The sequence below is a fragment of the Calypte anna genome, chromosome 1, assembly GCF_003957555.1.
Source record: "Calypte anna isolate BGI_N300 chromosome 1, bCalAnn1_v1.p, whole genome shotgun sequence".
In the NCBI taxonomy this organism is placed as follows: Eukaryota; Metazoa; Chordata; class Aves; order Apodiformes; family Trochilidae; genus Calypte; species Calypte anna.
The window spans coordinates 7049287-7061415 of NC_044244.1; the positions used below are offsets into that span (position 1 = coordinate 7049287).

At 45.7% G+C, this 12129-nt stretch overlaps 1 protein-coding gene across 2 annotated transcripts in view; it reads right to left on the reverse strand.

Annotated features, from left to right (window-relative positions):
• The window catches only part of FRMD4A (FERM domain containing 4A), a 149191-nt gene that overhangs the window by 24090 nt on the left and 112972 nt on the right, over positions 1-12129 (reverse strand). For both annotated transcript variants that reach the window (XM_030456226.1, XM_030456230.1), the window contains exon 14: positions 7560-7701. In XM_030456226.1, coding sequence (XP_030312086.1) covers positions 7560-7701 — 142 coding nt within the window. The remainder of the gene's footprint in view (positions 1-7559; positions 7702-12129) is intronic.

Genomic DNA, 12129 nt, shown 5'->3' on the forward strand with positions numbered 1-12129 from the left:
GAGCAAAGAATCTCACTGATCTTTTCCACCAATATTTTCTGCAGTTTTAATACAAAAGACAGCTGAGCTGACACTTACTCTGTAAAACACCACTCCATTTTGTAAAACATTTTATTGGGCTGTCCTGGAGTGGGGGAGGTGGAAAAAGGGCTCTTTCAAGGTCAGCCAGGTTGACCATCATCAGAGGTCACCTTATGGTAAGATGTTTGTTTTGTTACTGTAGTCATCTTCATTTTATTTGGGTTTGCTCTCACAGAGGAACAAAACTCAGTTCTGCAAACATATCAGTGCTGCAAGAACCTGACAGATCTTTTCAGGAGCCTTGCTTTTGTACTGACATGGAAAATCTCTAGCATTTAGTAGTTCTTAACAGAAACATTGAATTGTTTTGGTTGGAAAAGACCTTTAAGATCAACAAGTCCAACTGTTAACCCCACACATCCCTGGGCAGCCTGTTCCAGGGCCTGACAACCCTTTTGGTGAAATTTTTTTTCCTAATATCCAACTAACCCTCCCCTGGTGCAACTTGGGGCCATTTACCCTTCTATTGCTAGCTCCTTGTGACAAGGGACCAACCCCCACCTCACTCCAACCTCCTTTCAGGTAGCTGTAGAGAGTGATAAGGTCTCCCCTCAGTGTCCTCTTCTCCAGGCTGAATAGCCCCAGATCCCTCAGCTGCTCTTCCTAAAACTTGTGCTCTAGGCCCTTCACCAGCTTCAGTAATCCTGCTGAGCAGTTATTAGCAAAAGTTAACCTGCTGAATTTCTTCACTGAACTGCCAACAAACTGCTGAGTCCTAGTAAAAAGTTGTTCATGATTCCAGCATGAATGATTCCAGCAGATGTTTCAACTTTTTTTTTTTTTTTTTTCAGGACAACTTTAATGACCTACATTTTCCTTTCAACTGTTCTTCCCCTTTCCTTCCTCTCTCTGCTCTCAACCTCCACACCAGCCTCAGATTTCTTTTTAAAAGCTATTAGTTTTTGCACTGTGCATTGACACAGCAGCAACATAGATGCTGAAACATTTGAAAACTTATGAATAGCCTAAACCCTGGCCAGATGCCTGTGCTGATTTGGGGTGTGCTGACAAGAAGGAAAGGAACAGCTTCTGGCTGAGCTGGTAGAGACCCAGACCAGGCACAGACAGTTTGTGGTGGTTGCTCCAGCTGTGTTTTTCCTGTGTGAGAAACCCACTGGTCTCATTCCTGTTGCAGTCACTGGCAGTGTCCACTGAGGACACGTTTAGCCTTCTTTTTCACCCCTCCCAGAAAGCAAAGGAATTGGGGGAGATCTGGAAGCACACTGACACGCTCTGAGAAGCAATGGGATTACCAACCACTCCTTGGTTGGTAAGTTCAAATTAACTTTTTCCAAGCGTGTTTTTGTGTCAGAGGCTTTTCTAGTGTAGTGAGGGTTCAAAGGCCAGGGGACAGAACACACAGTTCCTGGCCTGTGATGCTGACTTGTTTTAGCTTGGCCATACCTGATGATACCTTGGGCATAACACAGGACTTACTTCACAGAATCACAGAATTATCACAGTTGGAAAAGACCACGAAGATCACCGTGTCCAACTGTCAACATCTCCCCTAAATAAAATACATATATTGATAGCTGTACAACCCACTAGAGCATGTCCTCAAGTGCCTCATCTACATGGCTTTTAACTACCTCCAGGGATGGTGACTCCATCACCTCCCTGGACAGCCCGTTCCAACACTAACTTATCTCTCAGTAAAGAAATTCTTCCTTAGATCTAGTCTAAACTTCTCCTTGTACTATTTCAGGCCATTTCCTGTAGAGAAATTATCCACTAGAGAGAAGAGACCAGCACCCACCTCCGTACAACCTCCTCTCAGGTAGTTGTAGAGACCAATAAGGTCTCCTCTCAGAATCCTCTTTGCCAAACTAAATATTTTCAATTCCCTCAGCCTCTCCTCACAGTTCTTGCTCTCCAGATCCTTCACCAGCTTGGCTGCCCTCCTCTGAACTCGCTCCAGCAATATCTTTCTTGTAGTGAGGGGCCCAGAACTGAACACAGTATTTTTTTCTTCAGACCTTCCTCAAGTTTTTCCTTGAACAACTGTTCTGTTCAAGCTGGTTATTTCTTATTTAAAAGCTGAACTATTTTGGGGATGTATTATTTTTATGGGTTGGATTCTCTGCTTGTTCTCACAGGTGAAAGGCAAATGGAAACTTGATCAGTCAAGAGAATCATGTGAGATGCTTGTAAAGGAGCACAGAACAGTGCTTTGTACTGCTGGGGTGCCTACAGCTTCCATTAGAGGCTCTTTATTTATAAATATCTATTAATCCAGCCTCAAGCGAGGCTGTGACCACAAACTCACTTCTAAATCCAGTGGCAATTGACCCCAAAATGTCAGAACAAATCAAAGGACCATAAAAATAACCGAAGAAATAATCAAAGACCAGCACAAACCAAACCAATCAAGCAGAGACTACCTTAACTCAGCCCTATTAAATACAATGCTCACTGAGTCATGGCTGCCCAGTGCCTTGCAAAGGGGATCATAAACAGAGAAAAATCAGTCCTGAAAGATTAGTCCTAACATGAGAGACTCCTGCTGCAGCAAAAATGGTTGACTGAGAGACTTTCTCAGGTATTTTATCCCTCCAATTAGGGGTAATTCTTAATGCAGTAAACAGGAGAAATGTTGCTGAAATGTGTAATTTCACTGTATGGCTTTTGAACTTTTCTGTGAAAATTATCACTCAGCTTCCTTCCCATTTGCTGTGCAAAGATTTACCAAAGTCTGCATTTTAACACTTCTGCAGAGCCATCTGATGTCTCTAAAAGAGAAAAGGTTGTGAAAACATACCTGGTAGCAAGCACAGGGCCTTCTTTTTGGTAAGGTCCAGGCATATATTGAATTTGGACTGTTTTATAGCTGATACTGCTGGTTTCATTTCAAAGCCAAGGCAATTGCACATGCCCTTTCCTTTCCTCTTTTGTATACAGGATAGGACAGAGGTCTTGGTGACCTGAACATCTACTTAATACCCTATTAGTGTGTGGATATGCAGCTCCCCTTCTCACTCACACTCTCTGGGTGATTTCTCCAACCACTGACACTCAGGAGAATATGAGCTGTGAAATGGGGGGAGAATATGGTTCTCCCTGTCTCATCTCTGGAAACATTCAAAGACAGGTTGGACAAGGCTCTGAACAACTTGATCTAGTTGAAGATATCCCTGCTCATTGCATTGGGGTTGACCTTCAAAGTAAATTCTACTGACTATCCGATGATTATATAGTGCCATGAACTCACTTCTCCTGTTTGAGCTTCTTTACCAGTGCTAATGCTCTGGTTTCTGATCCCTCCAGTGCTGCTGATGTCAAGACCATCCTGGTGATATTGATGGGGATGTGAAACAAGTGAGTGACACCCCAAAAGGACTGACCAAGACAATGTGCTGTGACTGTACAGATCTGCAGGGGTCCCTGAAACAGGCACCTGCTCAAAGACAAGTTTTGTTTGTCAAAGAGATGAGATCAGCAAGGTGAGCCACTGTTTTGAAAAGGAAAGCCCTACCAGTGACTCACTGTTCAACCCCATTTCCTCCACCTATTGTAGCAGAATGGAACCAGTGTGGAAAAGGGATAAATGAGAAGCATGAAAACAAGCAGGGAGGATGGATGAGATGTTGAAGAGCACAGTAAGCCAAGGCTTGGTGCTCGGTGTGTGGAGAGAGGAGACTCAAAAAGGTGTCTGAGCAGCAGTGAATTAAGAGCATCCAAGCACCTCCTCTCTTCCTCATTTTGTGAATCTCCTGCTCCAGGAAAAACACATCTAAATATGGCATACTCTTCATGCTGCTGGCTCTGGCTCAGTGGCCTTTGGTCGAGATGCCCATGGGAGGCTGTATGGAGGTCCCCCCACGCCTGCTCCGTGCCAGAGCCCAGGCTGACTCACCACACCAGGATGTCAGTGCACAGCAGCCTCAGACAGCTGCTATCTCTGGTCTCTGCCAGACAAATAGGATATCCTCCAGGGCCTGCAGGAGCCCAGCTGGAGCTGCTTCTCACAGGATGCACTCACATATCCTGTGGGTGACTGTCTTTGTGAGCCCTGTGCTTGCTGGCCGTGCCGGAGGCCACTTGGGTGCTGCTGATCCACTCTGACACCCACCAGGACGGTCCAGCTGGGAGAAGACCCTGCCAGATTGGAGCAGTGGGGGCCAGGGAACCATCCAGCTGGGCTCTGTCATGGCATTTGCAAACATAAACAGGTCCCTAACATAGGAATCTTCCACCACTGCTGAAGGAATGGGGCTTAGGGGGCTGGAGGCTCCTCAAAGATGTCTCCAGAGCTAAATGAAGCAAATGTACTCCACTGTGGTCTCTCCTCTGAGATGAAGAAGGCAATCTGGGGTTCAGTCCAACAAAACCCCAGCAATATCAGGGCTCCTCAGTAGCCAGGAGTGATGCAGAGTTCTTAATGCACAGGCTGCTCCAAAGGAAAAATCCACCTTAGACCTATCTGGGTTTTGTTCCAATAATTGGAACAAATTTGATGAGCATCTTAGCAACCTGAGGGTGTTCCTGCTTACAGCAGGGGGTTGGACTAAATGACATTTAGAGGTCCTTTCCAACCCAAATTATTCTATGATTCTATGATAATTATGTCTGCTGGCTTTGCTTTTATTCATGGGAAAATTTTGCCCCATATGTCCCCGGATGGTTCAGAGACCCTGAGCAGAAGACCCTTGAGCTAAATTGCAGCAGTTCGCTGTTCTGGGGGGTGGGGGGGCTTCAGAGCCAAAATGAGGACAAATGTCAGAGTGCACTTGTCAGAAGAGGAGTTGGGAGCATCAGGTATCAAACTTACAACTCTGCAGTGGACACAGACTGTGGGCAGGGAGATCAAGGGTCTTGGAAACATGGAGGAGCTTAGGGTTTGCCCCTGAAATGCTGTGACCACGGGGAAGTCACTGCCCCAGTATTAAACACATATCTCCTCTCTGCTGTGCCTTGAGACTGTCAGTGATGTGGGGCAGTGACTGCCTCACACTGCACAGCAGGATCCTGGCCAGACAGTGTGAAAGCTGGAAGCAACAACAAATACTTCCTTGCAGCCTTGCTCCAAGCCCAAGGGAGACATTCCAGCTTTGGCATGCTCCTCATGGCATTGACAGCCTCTGAAGTGAGGAGGAGGGAGAACCACAGAGGAAATGGCTACAAGCAACTTCCAGGAAAAAAATGACTGAGAACAGTAGGGAAGTGGGAGCAAACAGAGATTCAGTCCTGCCTTTGTGGTTTTGAGTCACTCAGGGTATTTATAGCCTGGAAATCTACTGCAGCCACTAAATCATTTGCACTTATTCTCTCCAGTGGGCAGGCAGTGAGATAACCCATCATTGTTGTGATTGTGTACTGATAATCACTGGCACAATGGGAGGAAACAGAGGCTGGGATGAAGCCTGTGCCCAGTGGGACAGGCAGAGAATGTCCCCTCCCATCCAGTGGGACAGAGCTGGGTCACCTCTGTCAGCCAGGCTGGAGGGAAGGGGCTCTTGGAGCAGAGGGGTCCAGGTGACTGTGTGGAAGGAATCCAAGGCTTCTGATTCCCTAGTATCCATCCTCCTCTGCAGGCATCTTCTCTCTATACTTCCTTGTAGCTGCTGGAAGGCAAAGAGCAGCAGCAAACCTCACAGCTCTCCTTAACAGTTTGGGGAGAGCCCTGTCCTCATAGCTGGCAGGACCTAAGGCAGCTCTGAACACAGGAACCTGGAGAAAGTGAGCCATGATCACCTGGTCCAAAGCCTTAACCAAAACAGAGGTTCACAGACTCCTATGTAGGTGTCCAGGTAGATTGAACCACCTATCCAGGCCTGAAGAAATTATTCATTTACTCAATGAACTCTGCATGGGTCCAGTCACTACTGAAATTCTGCCTAGTCTGCAAACCCCATGCTCAGACAGACAGGATTGGAGCAAGCAGCAAAAAAACAAACACAGAAATGGGCAGCTCCCAGTTTGGGATTTCCATCCCTGTAACCCTGATAGGTCCTGGCCCTACAGAAGCTTTTCTGGGCCAGATTTCTGCTGGCTTTCACCTGGCTCCCAGTGAGAGAGCAGAAGCAAAGTCCCATGTTAACATGTTTTTTTTTTTTTTTTTTTTTTTTTTCCAGGAAGGTGAAAAGTCAGTGTATGAACATGAAAACAGGATTACTACCAAGTAGTTCTCACAAACTTGGGAATGGTGCCCAGGAGGCTGAGTTCTTGGGAAGGCCTTAAGAGCTTCCTTGGGGTACTTAATGCTATTTACTTTCCAGCAGGAGAGATGGAAAAAATGACAAACAAAGAGCTCCAACAACCTGACACCAGGCTGGGAGCTGCTCAGCTACTGCAACTCCCAGAGCAATGGAAGGCACAGAGGTGGATTGTATACTGAGGAGTCAGGAAGACCTAAGAAGCAGAAAGGCATCTCTGTTTGCAGGCAAGGTAGGGAATTGAACAAGAGGCTGCTCTGGAGCATTGTAAGCTTTGCACATTTTAACCCCTTCCTGGACATTTTCGGGGCAGGAGAGGGTGGTGTTTAAGAGACACAAAGAATGCAAAGCTGATCTGCTGCACCAGTGAGATCAGTTTTAAATCATTTGAGTTCTTAGATGGACTTTCCCCTTGTCAAGCTTGAGAAGTTTATTCTCTGGTGTTATATACATCTCAACACAATCAGTTTGGATAACTTGATGTGATGCTTAATAGAGAGCATTTAATTGACTGTAACTGTTAACTATAGGGAAACCAGCAACATTGCTCTCCTGAAAAGCTTCTCACTGAGAAGCTTCAAGCTCTTTGCAAACATCCTTGCTTTGCTTCTGGAGTGGCATCTAGCACTGTTTTACATACAGTTTGTTCAGATCAGACTTACAGAAGAGCATCAAGGAAATACAGACCCACCTTCTCTGGTCCTTTTTTTCTCATGCTCTAACTCTACTCTGTATCAACTTCTCTTGGATTTCTCTCACAGATCATGTCTTCCTCATACAGGAAGATGCTCTAAGCCACAAAAAGAAACCTCTAGGTCCCCAGCACTAGTTTGGTAGAAAGTGCTAGGGAACAGCTCTTTTGACTCTGGGATACCAGCCAAGCAGTCACCCTCCCTCACCACTACAGAAGGACATCACCAATTCCTTGTTTCTCCAATTTCCCTCTGTTTCTCTAATGAGCTGCACTGGTTTACCACTTTCTCACTGCTGGCTGGAGGCTTCTTCATGAATGTATCTGCCTAGGGATGAGGTGAGTGCCAAAGGATCATTATGGCAGAAACTGTGCAGAGAGACCAGGTTTCAGCTGGTGAGAGGATGGAGATGACATCCTGGGGCCAAAGAGGAAATGAACAGAGGTAATGAGAGAGGGGGAAGCATGCTGCCTGTGCTGCTTGTGCTGAGAGACAGACTGACACCTGGACAGACAGAAAGGCTAAAGGGAAGTAACTTTCATTTATGCAGTGCAGCTTCTGGCTTCTCCATTATACCATGGCCATGGCCCTTCCCACCATATGCTCTCCACTTACAGGATGAAGGACTTACCTGATGACAGAAGACTCCCACTGCTGCCACTGATAATTTTGCCTTTACTCCCCATGTTGGCCAGCTTGGAGGTCTTGAGCGTTCCAGTTTCGGTCAGGTCAATCGCAATCTCACTTAGGCTTCTTGCAGCATGAATCTTGGACTGGACATGGACACAGGAATTAGTAGTGGTCTAGAACTTCTTTAAAGCTCACAGAAGGAAAGAGTGCTTTTGCTGTGGCAGGAAACAGGGCTCCACAGCAAACTTGGATTATTTTACAAGAATAGAAGCAATCTGGCACAGTATTCGCTGCTGTACTTTTAACATTCTTAAGTGGGTACAATTCTGGAATTGCTTCCTGTTGTTTGTTATTTTCTCTGCTTTGCCATGGACATGTTTTCCTCTTAAACAAACTATGTATGGAGTCACTGTGTTGCCACATATGATAAGAAACCTTCAGAAATGCCAACATTATAAAATGCAAAGCCCATCTCTAGCATCTAAAGGAAGGGAGGAGGGGCCTTTCTAAATTTGCAATGAGCTTTGGAACAGGAAACAGTGAGGATATGGTTTAAATGGTCTGTCATGAGAATCTGGAAGAAAATACTGGCAGGAAAACAAGTTCAGGTTATGGACCAGACTAACAAGCCACATGCAATGTCCCTACTGTGAGGACCTCTTCAAAGTAAATACATTACTCCAGTAAGAAGAAGTAGCCAGCTCCAGCTCAGTAACTGGCCACGGTAGGGCAAGGAGTCAGCCACTGTACACCAAAAAAAGTGAACAATCCAGACACCTACAGGGGAAAGTAAAACAGGCACAGTGTGCAAACTGAGAGGAGAGAGGAGGAGAAGATGAGGAGGAGAGGAAGATGAGGAGGAGAGGAAGAGGAGGAGAAGAGGAGGAGCGGAGGGAGAGAGGAGAGGGAGAGGAAGGAGAGGAGGGGAGGAGGAGGAGAGGGAAAGGGAAAGTAGAGGAGAGGAACTAAGGACTAGCTTATGCTCTGAACTCTATTTTATGTATTGGTTGCTGAATTCTCTTCAGGTATCAAGCCATGCTAACAAGGAGAAAACTCTCCAGCTAGGAAGCAGCTCTCTGTCTGTAACATGGCACACAAAGAGACTGCTATTTCATCTCCGACCTGGAAACTGGCTTTTTGCTTGCTCATGTGAGCTTCTCAGTCACAGATAGAGGGAATTGGGAGCTCAGCCCACTGCCCAAATCTCACAAGTTCTGATCTGCTGAGCTTCAGTTAGCCTGGACTTGCAGGGTCACTGGCATGCAATGTCTATCTCCCAGAACCCAGGAAGTTGTGCTGAGGCTCTACAGCCACACAAAGGCTTTTGAACCAAAAAATCCTGGAAGATCACCTCAGAATTCCCTGCTGCACCTCCTTGAAGCCAGAAGAGACTCCCAGCCCTGATCATACAGATCAGGCCAAAGGCACAGCATTACAGTGCTAACAGATCAGAAGGTACATGATGTCCATGTGCCATGGTGGGATCTGTTACCACTGGAACTAATACAAGATGGGGAAAAAATGAACACTTGCCATGATGGGATTTTCACTGCTATTCCACATGCACAGGAAGCAGAAATCATTTTAACAAGAACTAAGAGTGAATTGATGGCTGAATACTCACCACAGAGAGCTTCAGTCTTAGCTCTGTTAACTGATTTGCTGGGGGGCTTTGGGTAAGACACTTAAGGTTCTTTGTGATTCCCTGCCTCTGCACATCAGTGAAATAATGAGGGAAGTAAAACGTCTCCCTGTTGCACACTGTGCTTTTAAGATTAATTTAAGTCTGCAAATGAAGACAGGACTGGGAGAGCCTTATACTAAAAATATTCTCAGAAGTATTATAATTTAACATTCTTGCTTATTTAAAGGCTTCATCATTACCACTCAGAGACATCCAAATGTCTCACAAGCTTATTTCCACAACCCCAGAGCACTCACCCACTGGAGTGCAGAGGCTGAACTACCTGTAAGGATTTCAGGGCAGATCAGGCAACCAGTACTGGTCACCTTAAACTAATTCCCCAACCAGTCAGACACCTCTCATTTCCAAGAGCTGCTCCCTAAAATCAGCCCCAGGACGACAGCGCTCTTTTAGCTTCTTGGATCTGAAGTTTCTGGTCAGAAACAAGGTCTGTGAAATATTCTCCAAATTTCTCTCTGTGAAATGTTCTCCAAATAGCTCTGGAAGCTTAGTTCTAGGTGAAAAGGAAAGTCACTGCTTCTATCTAATGAGATTTCCTGCTACTGAAACCTTGATAAACAGCCTGACCATGAACTGCTGTCTTGCTGCAATGGCAGATCTTTGGAGGTAAAAAGCATTCAGAATGCTGCTGTCCTGGTGATTTATCCCCTGTGGGTGTATGCTGTATGATCCTACATATATGTAAGGTTATGTATACTCTGTATAACCCCAGCAACAGCCATAGTGGTCAAATGCAAGACCTAACCCAATATACTGAGTCCTTGCAGTGGGTGCATAAGGAAAAAATACAAACCCAAAGCCTGCACACACAGATCCTGCCCTCTTGTTCTGTGTGGCAGTGGTTTTCCTGTATTTCTGGGATAGTTACAGCAAGAAGCCCTGTAGTTTATGTCCACTCCTATTCAGCAGGTAAATGAAAAAAGATGATGTAATGCAAAGCCTGGCATCCTCAGAGCCACGAGAGAGGAAAAACAAACCAAAAGAGCAGGTAGGGGATCAGCAGGGCAGAATGCAGCCCAGAGAGGGTGCAATCCAAACCTGCTGAAGCCAAAGGAGAAGGTTTTAGATCCCTTCACAGTTATGCTGATGGTGCTCTGCACTAAACTGTGAGGATGGAGGATTTTCTGAATAAAAGGGGGTTAATTTTCCATGCTGCTCAATCCCGGCTGCCTCTCCTGCCTACAGCAATGCCCATCAGCATCGAGTGGTCTTGTGCTTTGGACAACCACTCATCAAGAACAGGAATCAGACCAACAGCTTATTTCATCCAGGCCACTGAACAGCAGCCAGCATGAGGCTTGGGCTAGACTTTGTCCTGACAGCACAATAGTGGAGAGGTAGATTACATCCCATTAGCACTCCCTCGGGCCCTGCAGTCCCTCCAGGCTCAAAATTTTTAAAGCACTTAGCACAGACCTGCCAAGTCTCATTTCCATGGAGGGAGACTGGTTCATTCATGAGTCATTTTGAAGCACAGGGGCCAAACTGATCCCCAGTGCTGTTCTGACAGGGTCAGAGGGTGAACAAAAATCCATCAGTGAAATGCAAGAGTACATGAACACTAGGGATGAATTTATCTCCCTTGCTAGCAGTGATGGGCTTTGCTGCAGGTGATTTTTTTTTAAACCCTTGGCCTGTTTTCTCCAGTTCATTCAGCCAAAAAGCCTTGTGCTTGGAGGAACATGCTGTTGGAAATTCCCACAAACAGGGACTTCTCAAGGCTTCTAGGCCAAGCACTTGATTGACTCGGTGTAGTCAAGAGAGCAAAGACATGCCTTGAAGTCTTGCTGCATTTGTCTCCTGAAAAAAAGGGAAGCTGACAGAAGCTGTGCACGCCGAGATATTCACTTGGAAAGCTGGGGATCTTTTCTGTCTCCAGGTTACGCTTCAATTGCAGGGAGAGAGACAGCTCAGCAGGGAGCAAGATGCTGGGAACTTGGTGAGATGGCAGGAGTTCAATGCAGAGTGAGGTTGCAAGGAAGCAAGGAAGGGACCTCATTTCCTTGCAAAATGGGTCAAAACCCCAGCAAGTTGATTTTATGTCTTTTAAAAATCAAGTGAAAGGGGTTTTCCAGTGCAGCTGTACAGAGGGCTCAGATCCAACTGGTGCCTGGTTATGAGGTGCATGGAGTTCAAGCTTGCTTTATCACTATGTCCTATCTCCTGCCATCTTATCATGGCTCAGCCACAGTGAGCTCCAGCAGGATTTTTATTCTATGCTTGTTTTTATTTTTCTTTCATTAGAATGATAACCAATGCCAAGTTCTGACATGAAAAGAGGAATATCTACATTGTGCTTTGAAGTTGGGGATTCAACTTTAGTAGGACTGAGATTTAAGGGGATGCAAACCCATGCAGCCTGAAACTCAAATGTTTGTCTAAGATCTTGGGAGCTCACATGAAGACATTTCTTGCCACCCCACTGTGGCATATGTTTTACAACTTCTCAAAAGTGAAGCACATGTGGGCACAGTGTCCTGAAGTGACCAGCGGAATAAATTGAACAGATCAATTAAAATTGATGGATTTATCAGTCTTGACAGTGTCATGTCAAAGACTAAGACAACAGACTAAAATACCAGCTCCCTTAAGAGAAGAGGACAAAAATATTTGTATGCTTTAACTTCAAAGCCTCAGCATGACCACTGGGATTATTGTGACAAAGCACACTGACATGGTCACAGATGTGACAGGTTGACAAACAAGGGCTAGTGGGTGGTGCTGTCTGTGGGAGTGTGAGAGAGGGGAGATCAGATTGAAACACAATCTGCCAACAACAAAAGAAGTCACTGAAGGGAAGACCTGGGCACTTAAGAGACCCAGTTTCCTACCAAAGAAATTGGAGGAGGGGGGAATCTCCTTTTGT